Genomic DNA, 22541 nt, shown 5'->3' with positions numbered 1-22541 from the left:
TATCTAATGTAAAAATTATTTTGTTCCCTGCAATGCCTAAAACTACATGTTTTCCTGCATCATGCCACTTTCCACATAATAGGCTGTTTACTGTATGCCAAGGAAAAAAGCAACGGACTAACTTTTATCAACTGTTCTGAGTCAGCTATTTTGATACCGTCAGCAGATCAGCCGAGATCTCTAAGACAGCACCAAATAAATACACAATATGCATCATAACAACTAACAGCACATGCAGAGAGCACACCGTTTCCATGCTTGATATTTGTATATACATTATATCAGGCTTTGAAACTAAGCACTCAAAAGCTGTCTTAGCCAACAAGAACATTTAAAAAAAGACTAAGAACAAGAATAAGAACATTTATGCCTTAGGCAAATGATTTCTTTGAAAGACAGCTAAAGATATACAGTAAGTTAAACCAATAACACTTAACATTAATGTTCCCTTCGTTAAGGGATTATAAAGGGGTCCATTAATGACTAATAATGCATTTGCAGTGTATTATAAATCATTGATATGCAGTTAAAGTTGACTTTCATGCAATGCCTGCTAAATATGGAGCCATTTTCCACCACTTATTATAAATGCTTAAAGGGATAGTTCACTCAGAAATGAAAATGTTCTCATTCTCACATCATTTACTCACCCCCATGTCATCCCAGATGTGTATGACTGTCTTTTTGCTGCAGAACACAAACAAAGATTTTAAGAAGAATATTTCAGCTCTGTTGGTCCTTACAATGCAAATGAATGGTGACCAGAACTTTGAAACACCGAAAATCAAATAAATACCACGTAAAAGTAATCCATACGACTCCAGTGGTTTAATATATGTCTTCAGAAGCGATATGATAAGTGTGGGTGAGAAACAGATCAATATTTAAGTCCTTTTTACCATAAATCTCCACTTTCACTTTCAAAATGTAAAAGAATGTGAAAGTGGAAATTTATAGTAAAAAAGGACTTAAATATTGATCTGTTTCTTACCCACACTTATCATATCGCTTCTGAAGACAGATTTCACCACTGGAGTCATATGGATTACTTTTATGTAGCCTTTATGTGATTTTTGTAGCTTCAAATGTCTGGTCACCATTCACTTGCATTGTAAAACACAGAGCTGAGATATTCTTCTAAAAACCTTTGTTTGTGTTTAGCAGAAGAAAGAAAGTCATACACATCTGGGATGGCATTAGGGTGATTAAATGATGAGAGAATGAGAACATTTTTGGGTGAACTATTCCTTTAATAACACTTACTTAACGTTAGTAACCTATGAAAATGTAGCTTAATGTAAAGTGGACAGATGTGAAGCATTTATTAAAGAGTTGCCAACATTACAAACCTATGTATATCAAGTTAAGTATGGTGAAATGGTCATCAGGCTTTATTATATGAAATATGCTGTGAATGAGCATGAAGACCAGAAAAGTGTTTTTGCAGAGGATTTTAGTTAACTAGGACTAGGTAAGATGGGACAGCACTCAGAGTATCACCATCAACCTGAAAAGGAAACAACAAAAAGTGAGTGAAGACATTACAGTAATTAATATAAACACAAAGCAGACTGTTTCAAAATGACATATCCATCCTTTTAATCTCACTATAATAGTCTATTTTTGCTACATTGTGACATAAATCATGAATTAAATAAGTATGAATAAGTGTATTTATTAAGCATTTATAACATGCACGTTAAAATGTTTCTCACTATTTGGCAAGTATTTGAAGAAAGTTGCCCTTTTTCATGCATGTTGCTATAACTGCATATAAATTATTTATAATGCATTTGTAAATGATTTATTAGTCATTAATAGACCCATTCACAAACCCTTAACAAACAGAACATTAATATAAAGTGTTACCATAAACTAATGCTCAGGGTTAGAGGTTTATTCAAATATCTTCAAGTAGGAGAAATGGTAATAGTGAAGCCTGTATTACAAGAACTATCATTAGTGAACTGGGAAATAAGGACGGAAAATATGAATGTGCCTCTGATAGGTTTTTGTAATGCCACAACAGTTCCCCTATGAACGATTTGGCATGTCACAATGTCAGCCTGACAGGTTGTCATTGCTTTTATATGATGTTTTTTTCTCCTCACACAAAGCTGATGGGGGTTCGCTCTTGATAGAGAAAAAGGGGGTGTGGCTTCTGTTTCCATTTGCATGTTAATATTTCATTAGAGCTCCAGCTCTTAGAGTGGTAATCACTGCTCCGATTTGGAGATGAGAGGGAGAGGCGCTTGAGAAAGGGAGCTATAACAAAAGAAAAGGGTCTACAGACACATACACACACACATGCATAAAGAAAGACAGGTGTAACGTGTTTCTGTAGTCTAGGTGCTCTGTAGGTTAGATGGTTTGATTAGTGAACAGGGGCCGGTTGCACCAGCTATACGTACGTTACAACTTAGCCTAGCTGTGGCGTAAATGGGCACTAAGTCACAATTTACGCACTACTAAATATTTGAGCGTTGCACCATTAAACTTAGGTAGAACGTAACCCTACGTTTAAACTAAATGTTTACGGAAGACTCCACCAGGAGTAACGGATGGAATAAAAAAGCAGACTCACTTAATGACATCAATGAGCTCATGTTTTGTGTGACAGGCTTCAATCCTTTCGACATATATGATGATGTTGGCATTTACACTCGTTTACATTTACGAGAGAGAAAAAAAAACGTACTTTTAAGCAGCTCTTCAGCATGAAACCGATCTAACGATGCAGTTTTCAGGATACGTCGCCCAGTGTCAAGTTTCAACATATATGAAATATATAAGATGTTAAAATGAATAAATGTCTATTTTTCCAGCCCATTGTATTAGTATTTATTTATCACCCCTTATTTATTTTAGATACAGTTCCTATTTATGTTATTTACACAGGGCAAATATACTATTTATCAAATGAAGCTACTTTTATAACGTATCATATTTTAATGGGGATTTAATTTATTACAGCTGACAGTTATGGGTTACAAGGTTTGAACATCAACCGTAACGAGATATAACTGAAATGCATGGCTTTTTAATACATATGTGTACAAATTTGAAGGCTGTTTACTGGATCAAAGTAAACGTCATACTATGCAACTACACATTATGGAGAGCTTACGACCTACTAGTTAAGTCTTGCCTTAAGAACAGGTGGTGCAACCAAATTAAGCACTGATTTAGTTACAAACTAACTAGTAGTTACTAAGCCCTTAGTGTGAACTTTACATCCTAACTTATGTGAGAACTTATGCACAGCTGGTGCAACCCTACCCAGGTGCAGAGGACCTGCTCTGAAAGCATCATAGGAAATAAGGGGATGTTCATGCATTTGAATGAGTATAATTGCATTCAGATTCATAAGGTTCCTACATAGTGTTCACTGCTCCATACACACTGAGCAAGGGATATCTGTGGAAGTTACCTTGACAAAATTCATTCATTTGGAATACCCTGCAACATCATTAAACACTGTCATCATTCACTTTCCTTGTTTGTAAAAAGATGCAATGAAGGTGAATGGAAGAAAGAAAGTCATATGGGTTTAGAACAACATGGGTAAATGATGACAGAATTGTCTTTTTTGGATGACCTATCTCTTTAAGATAACAGCAAGTTGCCATTTTAACTTCCTGCGCTTGGCAGCATTACTATCAATAGCTGCCTGAACATTGTTACAGTGTAGTAAAAGAGGAAAAACAAAGAGGAAGAATCAACAAAGACAGTCTGTCATGGCCATTGGGCATGAGTTTCATGCGGACGCTTTGAGGGCACGCTGTGAGTGTTTTATTTACACTCAATGTCTACGACAGGAATTGTCAAGTCAAGAGGAGGAAGGACTGTCTAACCTTACCGTATGTCAAACATCTCTCTCTCTCTCTCTCTCTCTCTCTCTCTCTCTCTCTCGCTCTCTCTCATAATTGCTTTGAGTCTAGTCAGCATTTAGTTAAAATAGCAATACCTCTCAATTCACAGGGTCACTGAGGTCACTGCAGTGTTTGTATGGTCAATGCTATGGAACATCAAACTGGATTTTTACATGTTACGAAGAAAATGTAAGTGGTGCTTTGGTTGCCAGGGCGTAGCAATGAAGCTATTAGGGTGTTCTGAATGGTTTTCAGTGTGTTGCTGTGTGGTTGCTAGGGTGTTCTGGATGTTTGCTAGGATATTGTTAGGTGGTTGCTAGGGTGTTCTGGGTAGTTGCCTGCTTGCTCAAGTCAAAACAGACAACTTTCATGACATAATAGTCTGGTCCCTAGATGTGGCTTGGGTTCTTCCTTCACTGTTGGCCTATAGAATGTTTTCGCTGTTTTTGTAATTCACAAGGTGAAAATAAGTCTGATCCCTTAGAAAAGTCACAGCACACCTCAACTCAACAAGCCCGCATAATTTGAGGTATCATTCATGTCCGTATCTCAAATGAAATGATGCAAGACGAGTGAAGGCCAAAGTATACTTTGATTGTCCATGTATCGCTATGTTTCATGCACAATGAAATGACCCCAAATTTTGTCATCAGCACAGTACGTACAGTACATCCAAGTTTGTGTTCGTGGTCAGCATGCATTTGCAGTTGACTGTAATAAAGAGCATCACAAAGCAGTCTTAGTGCACTTGCGTAAAAAGTGTCTTATGGGCTCGCGATCAAAAGAGGATACGTTGAAAGGCTAGAGCTCTTGACTGTGCGTTAGACTTAATAGTGTGTGGAAAAGCAAAAGTATACCCTAGCTTTAAAAGCAATAGTAATACTTGAAAATACTGAAGATTTTAAAGCCTCTCAAGCCTCTCAAGCCAGTCAATCAATTTCCTTCAGTATGCAAAGCAATAACATGAAGCATTAGCAACATACTTTTTTTTTAAACACGGTGGCTTCAAATTCACATTTGAAGTATGTTCAAGTATGTTCATTATGTTGTAGAACAAAATGTCCAAGTATCTTCAATTAATGTTTACCAAAGACTTTATTTTACTGATAATTTGAAAAGCCCCATTATAAAAACACATAGGAAATTCCTGAGGAAACCCATGGCGAATTAGCCTTCCGGGTTCACCCACAAATTGACGTCATGGCTGAACAGCTCTATAAATCCTCATTCTCCTTTAGGTCTTTGGAACAAGAGCACGGTAATATCAGGAGAGAAGAATCTTATGAGTAATGTCAGATCAAAGGGTAAATCATCCATTTATGGTCGGCCTGGAAGGAAAAGAGTCAGTAGCTCACAATTACTGATGACTAAATATAACTAGTTTTACTGCAGCCAATCATGACAGAAAATGTCTTTTTGGGCTTTATTTTATTAGCTGCTGCGTGATGACATTGGTTTGTTTTCAATGCATTGAGAAGATAAGTTTGCCAGATGAGAGATTGACCAGACCAAGACTCAAAATTTCAAAAATGTCCCTTTCTGTTGTCTCTCACTCCATGATCGCTCGGATTACTACTGCACTATAGCTGAGAAATAGAGTTAAACTAAAAGCTTCTGCACTTTCACAGCTGAAGAGTTCCAACAGACTGAGTATTCACACATGCTCAGGGTGCCCCATGAGTTGGGCGAAGATGTAAAGTTTCAACAAGGTGGAGGTGAGACCGCTTTCAGTGTCAGTGTCAAATAAAAAGTTCCCCAAGAAATATACAAGAATGAAACTGTTGTCCTCCAGATTCTCCGACAACAAAGCAACACTAGATTCTCCGACAACACTAGAATGTGAGTGAAATAGCTGTTTGTTGAACTGTTGTATTAAAGCAGTATCACATTTCGCAATCGTGCTGTATTGTCCATCTATCAGCAAGGCTGTGATTACCTACGGCCGAATCAAAGCCGTGCAGATAGATGGGCATACAGCACTCTTGCATGTGTGATATCACTTTAATAGTCAGTGCATACAGACAGATAGACAGACTGACTGACTGAATGATTTATTTATTTATTTATTGATAAATTCATTTATTGATCAATTGACTAATTTACCCATTTGGCATCCAAAGTGACTAACAGTGCATTCAGTGTGTTCCCTGGGAATTGAACCTATGAGCTTGGTGTTGCTAGCACCATGCTCTACCCCAGTGGTTCCCAACCCTGTTCCTGGAGCCCCCCAACACTACACATTTTGTATATCTCCCTTTTCTGACACACCCAATTCAGGTCCTGGAGTCTTCACTAATGAGCTGATGAGTTGAATCAGGTGTGTATGATTAGGGAGATATCCAAAATATGTAGTGTTGGGGGGCTCCAGGGACAGGGTTGAGAACCACTGCTCTACACATTTAGCTAGAGGAACATTATCATCATTATGAAAACATTGCCCTCCGTCACGTTATGTTTAAAATATGTTTCAGTTTTTCTCCTACATTGCACGTTGTGCATCAGATGCAACAGCTAAGCATTTTATTCATTTCCTAATTGTGTCACTTGATGTTAGTTATGCAAATAACATTAAATATTTAGAAGAATAATTTGCCACTAGCTAATTTATTTTGCTGTTTGCTATCTTACAAACGTATTCAAATGTTCTACATGTTCTATTTCACATGGTTTTGGATACCTGAGTCACATTCTCTGCTATAACAAGCTTTCTGAGCTGTCGTAGATTGGTTACAGTGCTGTGTGTTGTCTAATGTTGGTAAGGACTCCTGGCTTTTTTGTATCCCTCTGGATTAAAGCTGAAGTGTGTTATTCCTACACCAATAGCATCACCAAACGGAACTGCAAAAATAATCACTGGTTTCATACAGATTCCAGAAAACTCCCACCAACTCCCTACAAATTGGTTGTATTAATTAACAGATAGCCCTGACCCAAACTCACTCCATTGGTTAAGCCAGTGTTGCTGTGTTGGGCTGGACAGGCCACTGAAATAAACAGGAGAATGTTTTGAAAGCGCCACAGAGGCACTGTTACACTTGTTGGTGAAATCAACCTACAAATTGCTTACTTACAGCTGACTCTGAATACAAGCTGGGATATGAGAAAGGAAAGGAAAACTACACAAACAATGTGACTGACTTTTTAAAAGTGCATTGTATTGTAATACCAGTGAACTGGTCTCTGAGCATCTAAGTTTCATCAAATCTTAATTTCTGTACAGTTCTGGCACCAGAACAGCTGAAGTATTGCAGTGTTATCAAAGTGAACACTAGGATTGATGATGTCGGCTTGTGCTGCAGACTGCAATGACAAACTGCATGTACAAACACCTTTACTGTGTGCTTGAAATCTCAAAAACCTTCACTTTTGCTATATCTAGCTGGGCCTCTTGAACATTATTAACCAGAAAAAAGACAATTTTACAGACCTACAATGTAGGCCACACCCACACTTATACAAATGCATTGATTTCGTTATGTTTATGTCTCTCCTCCACACTAGACTGGTGTTTTCCTCCACTGAAAACGCGCATTTTAAAAATGTTCTCCATTACCGCATACTTGGGAAAAGGAAAAGGGATTAGTGTGGCTGTGGCCTTGTGTGATGACAAATTTCCACTTTAATTTAACAGTGTAAGTCTAGCAAAATGTGTTTTCATTTTGGTTTTTATTATTTAGTGTAAACTTATAACATTATTCTTTGTGTTATATTACCCTGGCATTAATAAAAATAAAAATAGTCAACTGTGATGGGGTTTCAAATACAGCTGCTGAGGGACAGACAGTAAATTTGGCATCTTTCTCTCTTCTGAATGTCGTAATCCACCACTCTCTATATATTTTTTCCTCTTTTGAAAAGTCCAAAATAATATTTTTTATGGCCTCTCATGTATCTCTATAGAGATTTACTCAGCTATAGTTTACGTATGCGTTCCAAACCCGTAAATGTGAAAAGGGTCGGTTGAGCTCGCCGCTCATGCCGCAAGAAGCTGAAAAAAATATGTGACAAAATGGCCAAAGACATCATTATTGTACATGTTTACATAGACCAACAATTAAATAATAAAAATTCAAGTACTATGAAAAAAAAAAAAAAAGCTGGAACACAAAAATGCATGCTGTTTTGTTGTCATGCAGTTTATTTTTTTATTGAGTTGTTTAACGGTTATCAGCAGTAAGATAGGTTTGCAGTAATAAGTCATGATCTTTCAGCCTAGTCTTATAGAACGTTACTATAACTACATTTTTGCAAACTGAGTTTTGTCTTTCTACATTTTGCTGGAGTTTCCTGGTGAAATGAACACTAGAGGCGCTACAACAACTTTGCGTTTTATACACATTCACACAAATCATGAATAGCGAATTATGAATTTATTAACACTTATTTTTCACTCTATTACTCACAAACTGCTACGTTATGATATCAAAACACTTTTACTCTAACGCATCATTTGAAAAAGAATATATTTTAATGCTTGTATTACAGACCCACCTACATTTACACACATATTCCAACATTATTAGCTTCCGCTCTAGCTAACCTAAAAGAGTGTTGGACTTTGGACCAAGCCTCAAGCCTAGCCAAGAGTGAAAGTGAAGTGAAAGTGCCATAGAAGTGACACAAATGGCTTGGTTCCTTCAGAAAATGTGCTTTTCATGCTGAATTTGCTTTGAAAACACTATCAATTAAATTTAGGCGTTGTTTAAGGGTTAGGATGTCTGTTTTGTTCACCTCTCATTTATCTTTTAAGACACTATTGGTTAGGTTTAGGCTAAAGTTTTAGCTTACGGATGTACGTTTGTTTCATTAAAACATCCATCTAAAATTCACCTTAAAAACCTCGTCTGATTACAATACCATTTCACTCACTTTTGGTGCCCCCCGCTGGACATTTCAGAATCAGAATGAGCTTTATTGCCAAGTATGCTTACACACACAAGGAATTTGTCATGGTGACAGAAGCTTCCAGTGCAAATGTAACCATATATACATACATACAAACATATACATTTAAACATATATACATATAGTGACATAAAAATAAAACAGTAAGAAATAACAGATGAAAAAAAGAGAAATATAAAATAGAGCAATAATGTTGTTCAGATATTTTATATACAGATATACAGTTATACACAGGTGATGTAATGTATTGAATAAGAGGTAGGATATGTTAAAGAATATAAATGAAATATAGATATAAGTAGGAATGGATGGATTGAATATTGCACATGGTTGTTTGACAAAAGGAAAGTACTTGGGGGAAGTTTTAACTGTTCATGAGGTGGATGGCCTGAGGGAAAAAAAAATGTTCTGTGCTTGGCTGTTCTGGTGCTCAGTGCTCTGTAGCACCGTCCAGAGGGCAACAGTTCAAAAAGGAAGTGTGCTGGGTGAATGGGGTCAAGAGTGATTTTACCAGCCCTTTTCGTCACTCTGGATGTGTACAGTTCTAGCAGGGTGGGTAGGGGAGTGCCAATAATCTTCTCAGCTGTCCGAACTATCCTTTGAAATCTTCTGATGTCTGACTTGATAGCTGAACCAAACCAGACAGTTATAGAAGTGCAAAGGACAGACTCAATGACTGCTGAGTAGAACTGTATCAACAGCACCTGCGGCAGGTTGAACTTCCTCAGCTGGCGAAGGAAGTACAACCTCTGCTGGGCCTTTTTCAAAATTGAGTCTATGTGGGTCTCCAACTTCAGGTCCTGTGAGATGGTAGAGCCCAGGAACCTGAATGACTCCACTGCTGACACAGTGCTGTTCAGTATGGTGAGTGGGCTCAATTTTGGGGTGTTCCTCCTAAAGTCCACCGTCATCTCCACTTTTTTAAGCATGTAGAACTCTAGGTTGTTTTGACTGCACCAGACAGCCAGCTGTTCAACTTCCCTTCTATATGCAGACTCATTGTCATCCTGGATGAGGCCGATGACAGTAGTGTCGTAAGCAAACTTCAGGAGCTTAACAGAGGGGTCCTTGGTGGTGCAGTCATTTGTGTACAGGGAGAAGAGTAGTTGGGAGAGTACACATCCCTGGGGTGCACCAGTATTGATTGTATATGTGCTGGAGTGGAATTTCCCCATTCTCTGCCTGTCTATCAGAAAGCTGGTGATCCACTGACAGATAGAAGCAGGAACAGAGAGCTGGGTTAATTTAGTCCATAGGAGAGCGGGGTTGATGGTGTTATAAGCTAAACTGAAGTCAACAAATAGTATCTTTGCATAAGTCCCTGGTCTGTTTAGATGTTGAAGTTTGTAATGCAGTCCCATATTGACTTGTTTGCTCGATAGGCAAACTGCAGGGGATCCAGAAAGGGTTCAGTGAAATCCTTCAGGTGGGCCGACACCAGTCTCTCAAATTACTTCATGACAACAGACATCAGAGCGACGGGTCTGTAGTCATTAAGTCCTTTGATCTTGGGTTTCTTTGGGATGGGGATGATTGTGGAGTGTTTGAAGCAGCAGGGAACTTCGCTTTGGATAAAAGCGTCTGCCAAATGATTAAATGTAAATGTAAATGGAACTTCACACTACTCTAGTGATCTGTTGAAGATCTGTGTGTCCGTTTTGTTAGGAAGAGAGCATGGATGCTTGACAGCGTGGTTCGAAATCTGCGCTGTCGGAGATTGACCAGCGCACTGGCTCGATTCCCACGCTTGCGTCTTTTAACGCGATTATACAGCACCGCAGCTACTCCGACTAAAATGTCCAGCAAAACTTCAAAATAATCAAATACCAGTAAAAGATTGCCTGGCGTGTGCTGCCGAATATTCAGCAGCTTGTCTCTGGAAAAACTGATCTGAAATAAATGACTAAACACAGGACAAACAAACAAAAACAGCAAAAGAATTGGAGAGCTCCATTCCAAGGCGGCCATCCACGGCGTCATGATGTAACATTTCACTGGGAAACTGCAGCCAAACGTGTAATAAAGCACGTAATTTTTGGTTTGCAAAAATGTTGCCATTGTCATGTAAATTTCATGAGATCAGGCTGCGTTCTTTGGCAATCCACCGCAGAGATTGGAAGAGCAGGAATTCATTAGCCTTGCTCACTTGAACAAACTCTAAAAAAAGCCATTGATGTGCTCTCTCATCTGTTCACTGTCAGCCCAACATTCATCAACCACGAGAAAATCTCACTGCCGCTGATTGAGCCATGTAGAGATTCCACCAGTCAATATAGGAGTCCACATTGTGCTTGTTGCTTTTTCTGATTGGTGCTTTGTTTCTACCTTTAGTGCAATAAAATCTGGAACAGAAACCTCAGCTAAAGCTTTAGTTTGACTTATAATATGACACTGCATCTCAAAGCTTGTTGTAGTGTTTCACTGTAGTAGCTTAATCAAAGTCTTTTATTTAATATTTATTTGGATTTATGCCTGAATTTAATTTGAGTAATGCTTGAAGTAAGAGATGCTGAAAAAATAACTTGCATCAAATCTATGTCATTAGATAACTTCTATAAGAACACTCTATACAATATATAATCATTTATTATACAGTTGCTTGTGTTTCCACCTTAAAAGCTCGAAACCCTCCATGGTGTTGAGCTGTTTTTGAACATGTTAACTTGAGGATTTCTAAACCCTCTCTCTGAAAGTAGGTCAAGAAGAAGGTTTGGTGTGTGTATGTGCGAGAAGTGTTTAGGGGTTTGAGAGAATTTGCCCTCTAGAATGTTTCAAGACAGCTTTCTCTGCTTGAAAAGAGCTCAGAAAAAACCTCATGAGGTTTAAATGTTAAGACTAAAACACAGACTGTTTTACCATAAGGGTAGAACATTTTGTTGTTCCCATCTAAACCTATTTTCAATTATTGTGGGGCAAATTCACTAAACAGTTGCAAAAATTCTGCACATAGTAGGCTATGTTATTGTAAAAACCTGCATCTTATTCACTTATCAACCGCAATCTAGTTTAAGCAGGTGCAATCAGTGTTAAAATAGGCGCTTTTCCGGCACGATTCATTCTTAGGGACGTGATAAAGTGACAAGCAATAAAAGCAATAAAAATCTATTCCATGTTAATCATTGTTTTTGTCCTAAGTAGCAACAAGTCTGGTTAGGATGGTCAAAATTAGCTGTTTCAGGACTTTTCCAGAGACATATTCTAAATCATGCACTGCTGGGATATTTGGACCTGTAGACCTGACAGTGATGTAGCTTGTCACATGTGACTGACAAACCCTCATGTAGACAGTCAGACCATGACAGATAGTCATTGTTTCTGGCAGCCCAACAATGTCTGTTTAAATTATTCTATTATGACTGAACATTTAGGGTGAGTGGGTCACTATTCAGTTGCTGACCGGGATATGCAGTTCCGATTTTTTAATGAAAATTTTGCCATCATTACTCACACTCATGTTGTTCCAAACCTGTAAGACTTTTTTCCACCATGGAACGCAAAAGGAAATATTAGACTAAATGTTAGAGACTGACAGCTTCAGTCACAATTCAGCATCACCATTTCAGCATCACCAACATTCACCATCTTTCGTTGCATGGATGAAAAAAGAAAGAAAAAAAGATGCAATTAAAGAAAATGGGGACTGAGACTAACATCCTGCCTTACATCCGTGAGTAAATAATGATAGATTTAAAATTTTTAGGTGAACTGTTTATTTAGTGTCTAGCTATAATCTTTCATGTACAGTATGTGTGTCAATAACCTTTATAATGTAATATATAGTTTGCTATACTTAAGGGGGAAATATGGGGAAATCTCATTGCTGTCTAGAAGAAACAATTGTGATATTAAGAGTTCTTTGTGATTTTTCTTACAGTCAAAGAATTGATAATAATAAGAAAATGTTGTATTTATTACAGTTACTAAACATGAGGTTTATGTTGTGATTTTATATTATGGATATGTCATATTTAGCTTATTTTTGTTAGATTTGTTTATTTGATTGTTTTTGTGGTACCAAATAACATATTTTGAATCTTTATATTTTCTTCTTTCTACCCTGAAGAAATGATTACGGATATTTATGAAAACACAAAGATGATAAGGCATCCTTATGACTGCTGTACTTGAACAGTAATGATTAAATGCAGATGCTCAAAATGAGTAGGTGCAGAAACTGCACAAAGTGGGTCAAGAAAAATGAGAGCATGAGAGGGCAAATAATTGCACAAAATAGCTTTTGTAATGCATGTTTTTTTCTCTTAGATTTAGATTTGACTGCAGCCAGCATAGCAGAAGTTTGTTAAGCTAGATGTCATTTTTTAAATGTTTTTAGAAAAGATACATTCAATGTGTATAGCATTTGGGTTGAATATATAACTAATTGGTTAATAATCCAAAAGTGTACTTTGGACTTGCCATTTTGGTTAACTTTTTTGTCTTTCTTTAGCATACTTGTAAAGATATCTTGTGGCCTATATCATTGGCCAGTTTAGATGTTTAATTAGCTCCATTATCCATTATTTATCCCTTACAAGATCAGTTATTGCACCTGTTTTTTCTGGTAAAGTCTGTTCCTGTTGAGAACATTTGTCTGCGTTACCTCAGGGAATGATCTCCTATGGCTGAAGTTCTGGAGTGTATCTGCTCTTGTTGCCAGGGAAAAGTGAGCTTGACAATGCTTTCTCACTTTGTGGAGAATTAGTGCAGTGCTTTAACCAACTAGTATTCTTAAAGAATCTTTTTAATTTCATTATTTGTATAAACTATTACACCAAATTCTAATTGAGGGAAGCATTAACACATCATACATCAGGGAATATTTTCACCTTAAAAAATACTTTTATTAAAATAATACTTGTGTACCTGCATAAAGAGCCTCTTCCCAGAGGCATAGTGGGTCAAACCCAGTGTCAGAATGCATTAACTTATTTTAATGAATATAACCTTACTGTAAAGTGTTACATACTTTTCTGTAAAAGGACAATATGTTATATTCCAAACATAGCATTCCACAGATAGAAATGCACTAAAATAGCACAAATGGAAGTAACATTAAATGTTTCCCAAAGTCTAAGTGTGAGGTTGACTAATTAAAATAAGTAGTCCCCATAGGTGGCATATTCCTTTCTGTGTTTATTCAATCTCTTAAACCCTCATTCTCTACAGTATTATTCGGCCTGCAGTCTGTGGCTATCCACTTTTGATATGGAATTCACACAATTTGCGTCAGGGCGTCAAGCACTGCTTTGAACTCCACATGAAAATTTCTGCAGACAGTGGCCATGTCCAGTATGGCATACTACCCATACTACTCTTACCGCTTCTGTCATATCTAACTATAACAGAAATAGTAAGAGAAGTATGGTAGTATGCCATTCCGAAAACGACCATCGTCTTGTTCTGCCTTTAGTGATGGCACTGGTCAAGTAATGATACTTCATCCGAATTGTCTGGTAACCATTAGCTGACGCTTTGAAAGCTCAGTGGTAATGGGTACAAAGTTGGAATTATTTTAACTTTTAGCAGAGCATCAACAGACCCTTTACAGGAGAACTCCAACAAGCTGCACAGCATTCCCTCATCAGTGCCATATCCACCTTTATCCTGGGGGTCTTAACGGGGAAATGTGGGTGTGATTTCTGCTGGAAGTTGTTCTATAGCATTCGCTAGCTTCGGCTGCAGTAATTTTAGACCCTGTTTACAGCTGGTATGGAGATTTGTTTAGGATGATCCGATCGCAAATGGTCAGTGCTAAATATATTTCTAAACGGGGTGCAAAGCATTTTGTGATTGGATCACAAAAAACATGTTCAGAGGTGGTCAAAAACATACATGATGTCCTGAATGATGTTATATATAGTTAAATAAAGACATTTCTAAATCTGTTGTTTAATGTCTTACCTTGACAGGTTGAAGCCAACTCCTGATGTCATCTACTCAAGATCAGTATCTGAAACAACAGTGTGAAAGATGCCAATACTTACATTAGCTTTAAAAGCTGAGAAAGCTCCAGACCTCAAGGGAGGATCAACAAGACTGTATTTGAGAGCTTAAGAACACAGAACCTTCAGGAAACATGAATGTAAATGATAATGCCAGACCCTTTGGGAGCTGCACTGAAGATGGCTGTAGGGAAATGAGGAACAACAACGGACATGCTGAGGATTCCCTGGATGGAGATGCCAATGCTAATGAAATCCAAAGGGAACATGGAGGAACTTTTGAGTTCATTGACACCTTGTCCTCTGTGGTACCTCACACTGAGAAACAGGTCAAGATGATTATTCAGGGCACAGATTCCCCATGTGAAGACCTGGATCTGGCTGAGTTTGAGATGCTTGAAAGTCAAGAACTAGAAAATGAGGAAGAGATCAATATTCCTAAGGATGACCTGAAGGGGTCTCTATCCAACAATATGATAAAGACTGAAGCAATGTCCCTGAAAGATAGCAATGGGCTCTCCCAGTGCTCTCTGAAAGAGCAAGATTCCATTGTTTGCCCTCAGTCCAATTGCAAAAAAGTTGTGTCCAGCATAGCCAAGGCTGAGTTTAGCTCTGAAAACGATGTTTTTGTGTCTTGCCTCTCCACAATGTCTAGTCTTGGAGGAAGTCTTGCTAGCGCCCTGGACCAAGCCGATCAAACTCAGAGCTCTGATTCATGGTATGCACCCTCAGGACCATACCGAACTCTCTCTGAGGATCTTACTCTTGCCTCACAGTCTTTTTTGACCGCATCAGATAAAAGTCGGAGCTCCCTACACACAGGAAAAAGTACAATGCACATCGGCAGTGATTTTAACCTCACTTTGCCTGAGGAACCTCTTTTAGAAGCACAAGAAAACCAACCAGCCATAGACTTTGCAACATATGAGATTTCAGGCCAGCTGACAAATGGTGTGAGTGAATGTAGCAATACAAAGACCAAAATGGTCTCTAATGAATCTGGAAGTGCCAGTCAGGATAATACAGGAGAACCTGGAATTCATACTAAGGAGCACCATGGACAACATGTAACAGAAGACAAGGATCCGATTTTGAAAACAATATCAACTAAGACGAATTCATGCCAACCTATAATTTCTGAAGACACACAGTCTACTTCACATCCTAGAAAGTTCTCTCATGATTCAAGTGGTGATATACAGAATAAACTCAAATCCCATGACCAAGAATGTCGTGACCTGAATCTAAACTTCTCTACAGTAACGTCAAAAGGTATACCAGTCCACTCTGGTGGGTCTGAACCCCAACCATACAGAAAGCAAGCATCTTTTGAAAAAATAAAAAGTTCTAGTTTACTGGAAAGGAGAAGACCCTGGAGTAGCCCTTCTCACCCTGAGACCCCTCCATCCCCTAAAATCACCTGTTCACCTCGGAAACAGCCACCTTCTTCACCAGCAAGATCTATTAGCACAAGAGTGGCTAGTCAGGAACGTACTGAAACTTCACAGAGGGGTATCAGTTGTCTGAGGCAACCATGTAAAAGCTTTCTCAGTAGTAGTATACCAAAACCTGTCCTTTCTCTACAACCTAGTAGAACAGAGTCTGGACCCAAGAAGTCCTCTCCTTCTCACAAGCCCAAAAATATCCGACCCAAAATTATCACCTACATCCGGAAGAACCCTCAGGCAAAGATGATACCTGAAGGCCCCTATGAAGTATCAACTCTACCACCCAGACTTACACCATACACCAGCTCTCCAACCTCAAAAGAGCCAAAGGTTGAGGGGTCCAGAGGTTCACCTGTGCTGAGCTCTTCTAACATACTTTATGATAAGTATCGGCAGGATATACAGAGGTCAGGGTACTACTCCCCTCCAGGACTGATGGTGTCTGGGATCAGGCTACCCAGTCGCACTGTCCCCCATAAACTGGTGGGCAAATCAGAGAGTTTCCATGGAGAGCTGCCAGATAAATACTTACATGAGGTGGGACTTGAGTATTAAAGGTTCTTTGTTGCTTAAAAAGCATTAATGTACCCCAAAAATGATTTGCGTTTGTGAATGCATGGGAAGGGTCCATAATTTAAAGGAATGGTTTACCAAAAAATGAAAATTCATCATAATTTCTATCATAATTTACTCACCCCCATCTAGTTTCATACCTGTATGACTTTTTTTGTGGAACACAAACGGCATAAATATCAGTCTGTTTCTCAGCAAAACCTATTGTATGACTTTTAAAGACTTGGAATATAGTGCAAAAATCACATGTACTGCATTTATGGTACTTTTATGGTGCTTCTGCATCTTTACGGAAGCATGAATGCTCCAGTCCCAATTAATTGAAATTGTATAGAAAAGAGTGACAGTACATTCTTTAGAAATTCTCATTTTGTGTTCCAATGGAAGTCATGGAAATCATATGGGATTGGAACAACAAAGTAAATGGTGATAGAATGTTTTTATTTTTTGGTGAACTATTTCTATAAAATAATTTATTGATGCTCCCAGTTTCTGTTTACAAACTCCTCAAAAGATGCTTCTCACTGTTTCAGGTTGGTAGAGAGGATCATCTGACTACCCATGATACTACTGGTGTTTTCCGCTTTCCCAAAGCTTTAAGGCCTCAGCTTGGAGTTGGAGCCGTCACCAGACTGCCTGCTACTAAGAACAGGGTGGTATTACCAGGTCAAAGGTCGGCATCACCCCTCGGTTACATGGCTCCAGCTGGTCAATCCCCAAGTATTCACCAGGAACCCTCAGGTCAATAAACACTAAAGCACTCTTTTACACTTTGTCCTGTGTCCTAATTTTCCAGGATAGGCAGAACTGTAGCCTCTAATGACTGAGGCCTTTAAAAACTTATCAGCAACTTGACTACAATTTTGACTGTTCTTTCCTTTGAACCTTTTTAAGTGTTCACACAAGCTCATTTATGTTTTCATTGAATTTATTATTATTGATTGTAGAAAGAAATCTAGTAATAATCTTTGATTCAAGAATGAACATTTGTGATTTGTTTGTGGGAATACGAAGATTTATGTACCCTTTTACAGTGGATCAGAAGAGGCTAGCATCAGGTGTGGCTCCCAAATTTATGCTCTCCAAAACGGGTCAATCTGGACTGCGGCTGCCCGGCTTCTCCCACCTACCTCCTGCCCGACTGGCTGCAGTTGGCTTCATCCGCAGTGCAAGTGTGTCCTCTGTGTCCAGCAACCAATCAAACGACAGTACACATAGTGACCCCTGCCGATCCAGCCGTGAGTGTCATAACTCTTCCTGTCCTAAACCTGCTGTCAGTCACATGCAAAACATTTTACCCATGCTGAACTACACAGTGGTCTGACTGGAGAAACACTTGATAAAACATGTGGCCGTACAGCTTCAGGTTCAGTTGATTTCTCAGCTGCTGGCTGCTCCAAACTTGTTATCATAGTAACAGTGCTTGCAAGGTGAAATTTTCTTCACCTTCATTTTCTTCATCTTTCTTTTTTCTTTTTCATCTTTTTCATTTTCTTCATGTTCATCTTCCTTTATCTTATTTATTATTTCATATTTCTCTGTCTTCATCTTCATCTTCATCTTTCTCTTTCATCTTCATCACCATCTTTTTCTTCTTCATTCTTCTTTTTTCTTCATCTTCATCTTTCTTATTCATCCTCCTGTTTCTTCATCTTCATCTTTCTTATTCATCTTTCTTTTATCTTCATCTTACTCTTTCTTATTCATCTCCTTTTTCTTCATCTTCCTTCATCTTATTTTTTCTTTTTCTTCTTCACCTTCTTTCTTCTTCATCTTCTTTTCTTCTTCATCTTTCTTTCATCTTCATCCTTTTCTTTTTCTTCATCTTTCTTTTTATCTTCACCTTTCTCTTTTTCTTCCTCATCTTTCTCTTTTTATTTATTTATATTGTTCTTCTAGGCGTTTATTATTTTTTTCCCAAACGAATCGCATTTTGAGGGCCTAATCATACTCGAAAACTCATGAAACTGTGCACATGCATCAGAAGTAGTGAAAATTTACATCTGATATGGGTCTCAGAATTAGGTGTGGCAAAATGGCTCGATAGCGCCACCTACAAACTTTCAACGATGTGCGGTTTACGCTACGTTTCACCTACACATATGAAAATCGTTACACATGTGTAACAAAAAAGTCTCTTGGACCCATGCCCTAAAGTCAGCCATTTTGATGTTTCTCTTCAATTTTTGCTCAGTTTTTGCCATTTCCAGGCCTCGTACTTTAACGAACTCCTCCTAGAGATTTCATGAGATCTACTTCATATTTGGTTATTCTAATCTAACGGCCTTGGCGATACTAAATTGTGAAGCTTTTGAGTTTTCACTGCATGGCGTGGCCGTGACAGTCTGACAGATTTCGATGTTTCGCCATGAAAAAGGAAGTTGTTATAACTCATACATACAATGTCCAATCTGCTCCAAACTTTACATGTTTTATAAGTGTCCTGGCCTGAACACTTCTATATGCCAATATTCAGTTATAGTCATAGCGCCACCTACTGGCAACAGGAAATGACATGTTTTATACTGTGATACACTCTTAACAGCATTTAAGTGCTAAAAAATGCTAAAAAAATTGGAGTGACATTCCCCTGGCACAGCAGCCCCAGTGTGCACCAGGGTGTGAGGGGCCCATTCATCGCTGCTTGCAGCTTTAATCTTTCTTCTTGTTCTTCATCTTTATCTTTCCCTTTATCTTTATCTAAATTTTTTTCTCGTTTTTCTTCTTCATATTTCTTCTTCGTCTTCATCTTTTTCTTTCTTATTCATCTCTGTCTTCTTTCTGTTTTTCTTCATTTTCTTTTCTCTTCTTTTTCTTCTTCATCTTTCTAATTCATCTTCCTTTTTTCTTTTTCATCTTCCTCTTATTTATCTTTCTTCATCACCTTTATCTTTCATCTACATTTTTTCTTCTTTTTCTTCATCTCCTTTCTTCAACTTTCTTTTTTTTCTTCATCTTTATCTTTTTTATTCATCTCTGTCTTCTTTGTCTTCATCTTTCTTCTTCTTTTTCTTCTGTCTTTTTCTTCATCTTCATCCTTTTCTTTTTCTTCATCTTTCTTTTTACTTTTTTATCTTCACCTTTCTCTTTGTTTCCTCATCTTCATCTTTCTGTTTTTATTTGTCTTTCTTTTTCTATCTTTCCCTTTTTATTCATCATCTTTCTTCTTATTTCCTCTTCTTCATCCTCAACATTAACTTCATACTATTTTCATACTTTAACACAAAAAAAATGTAAATCTCCCATTGACAATTTTTTTTAAGTCAATGTTCAACATCCAAAATCTTACTGTACAAAACCAACAAAATGCAAGACCCATGACAAGCTTACTTAAACACTACTCTTTTGTTGCCTTGCAAGTACTGGCATTTCCTTCAGTAAATGCAAATCTAGTTTATCATATATCCCTTCTACCCCATGTAAAAATCATAGCACAGTAAGAATGCTCTTACACTTTCATATGTGTGACAGATCTCTGTCTTTCCTTAGAAAGAAAGAAGCGGGAGCCGGCTTAAACACTCTAATGAAAACTTTATTCACTCTGAATAATTAAACTCTGTTTTGGGCTTTTCAGCCATAGCACACACGCACAGGTTCAGTCCTCCTCCTCTCGGCTTCTCATCTCCCCTTTATCTCCCCAACGTCGCTCACTGAAACACAGAACAGCTCCTGGCCTCGCTCTCCATTCACAAACCATCGCTCAGCCACGCCTCCATCACCACATACCCCCATCACCCGACTCAGGCTGGCCTGTCACTTATTCACCCCCCCCCCCCCCTTTTTCTAGAGAGGAAATCCGCAACAGCCATCTGCGCCCCTAGCCTGTGGACCACCTCAAACTTAAGCAGCTGGAGAGCTAGATACCAGCGGGTAATCCACGCGTTGATATCCTTCATGCGATGGAGCTACTAGATTGGGGCGTGGTCTGAACAGAGGGTGAAGGCCTGTCCCAGCAAATATCGGAGGGTGAGGAACGCCCACTTGATCACCAAGCACTCTTTCTCGATCGTGCTGTACTTAGTCTTCCTCACCGAGAGCTTGTGACTTATATACAGCATAGGGTGCTCCTGCCTCCCCACCCTATGAGACAGCACGGCCCCCAACCCTCTATCTGACACGTTGATCTGTAACATAAAAGGGAGTGAGAAGTCAGGATCATGTAACAATGGTCCGCCACACAGAGCGGCCTTTACTTTTGTAAAACCCTGTTGACACGGCTCCGTCTACTGGACCGGGTCTGGTGCCCCCGTTTTAGTGAGATCAGTCAGCGGGCTGGTGACAGTCGAATAATTAGGCACAAATCTTTTATAATAGCCAGCCAGCCCCAGAAACTGTCTCACCTCCTTTTTGGTCTTGGGTCTCGGGCAGGTCGCAATTGCTGCGGTCTTATCAATTTGGAGACACACCTGGCCATAACCCAAGTGAAAACCCAGATACTGTATTTCCACCCTTCCAGTTGCACACTTCTTAGGGTTTGCCATGAGTCCCGCCCATCTCAGCGACCTCAAGACAGCTCTCAGATGTTGAATGTGCCACTGCCAATCATTACTATAAATAATAATGTCATCAAGATAAGCACCGGCATAGTGTGGTTGGAGAATTCTGTCCATGAGGTGCTGAAACATGGCTGGGGCCCCAAGCAAACCAAAAGGAAGGGTGATAAATCGATGTAAGCCAAACGGAGTAGAAAATGCATTTTTTTCTCGGGACATGGGAGTTAAGGGAATCTGCCAATATCCCTTTGTCAAACCCAGTGTCGAATAAAAGCGATCCGCGCCTACCCGATCGAGCATTTCATTAATACCAGGCATTGGGAATGCATCAAATTTAGACACCGCATTGAATTTTCTATAATCCACACAGAACCAGAGTCGTCACTCTTTGGAATCAGCACCACCGGGCTGGCCCAGTCACTGTGAGATTATTCTATTATCCCCATATCTAGCATGGCCTTTAATTCTTCCCGAACCACTTTTTTTTTTGTGCTCGGGTAATCGGTAGGGATGACTGCGTATCACTACCCCTGGGGTCATTTGGATATGGTGCTCTATGAGATTTGTACGACCGGAAGAGGCGAGAACACGTCGGAGACTTCTCCTTGCAACCTGGCAACCTCCGTGATTGTGACAGTGAGAGGTGGTCTCCACAAGTGACCAGGTGACTCGAATGGTGGCTTTTAAGTTCACCTCACTTGTCCCAATTTCGAGCATCTTTGTGCACAAACTTACAAATAATATTCTTTAGTGTCTGATTAAACCGATTGACCAAGCCATCCATTTGGGGATGGTAAACACTGGTCCAAATCGATTTAATCCCCAATAATTCGTTCAGTTTGCGTAGTGTACATGACATAAACGTAGTGCCCTGATCAGTGAGAATTTCTTTCAGAATCCCCACTCAGGAGATAAAGACCACATGCTTACATCCCTGCGAATAGAATTAAAATAGGTTTCATGTTTTTTCCTGCCCTTAGTGACTGATGTTGGAATAACATTTCCTGACAGCTCTTCTGTATTAACAATTGGCATGTCCTGTGTCACTCGATACAACCGATCCTTAATAATCTAAAAATATGGGTATGAGAGTGCTATGTCTGGCTGGAGGCGTTGACCAGAAATCACTTTCGCTTTGTCAAAGGCGTGCCTAAGGGTCTCGTCTCACGTGTTCTACAGCAGGAAATCCCCTGCAGGGAATTCTCTAAGGGTGGGGGAAGCAGCAGTCTCCTTTCGTTATCCTGACATGGAGCTGATGTAGACGGCCCCAGCACCGCCTCCCCAGCCAGCGAATCGCACATCACACAT

The 22541-nt window shown here is 39.0% G+C and overlaps 1 protein-coding gene across 2 annotated transcripts in view; it reads left to right on the top strand.

The window, feature by feature from the left end:
* Positions 1 to 22541, top strand: part of mtus2b (microtubule associated tumor suppressor candidate 2b) — a 59874-nt gene that overhangs the window by 1169 nt on the left and 36164 nt on the right. The window contains exons 1-4 of one of the 2 annotated variants that reach the window (XM_051665080.1): positions 3733 to 3860; positions 14687 to 16704; positions 17274 to 17481; positions 17775 to 17978. In XM_051665080.1, coding sequence (XP_051521040.1) covers positions 14854 to 16704; positions 17274 to 17481; positions 17775 to 17978 — 2263 coding nt within the window. In that variant the 5' untranslated portion in view covers positions 3733 to 3860; positions 14687 to 14853. Of the gene's footprint in view, positions 1 to 3732; positions 3861 to 14686; positions 16705 to 17273; positions 17482 to 17774; positions 17979 to 22541 lie in introns of those variants that run through there. The other variant, XM_051665079.1, reaches the window with a different exon arrangement.

Source organism: Myxocyprinus asiaticus, chromosome 31 (assembly GCF_019703515.2).
Source record: "Myxocyprinus asiaticus isolate MX2 ecotype Aquarium Trade chromosome 31, UBuf_Myxa_2, whole genome shotgun sequence".
Classification (NCBI taxonomy): Eukaryota; Metazoa; Chordata; class Actinopteri; order Cypriniformes; family Catostomidae; genus Myxocyprinus; species Myxocyprinus asiaticus.
This window is presented reverse-complemented; position numbering and strand designations above follow the sequence as displayed.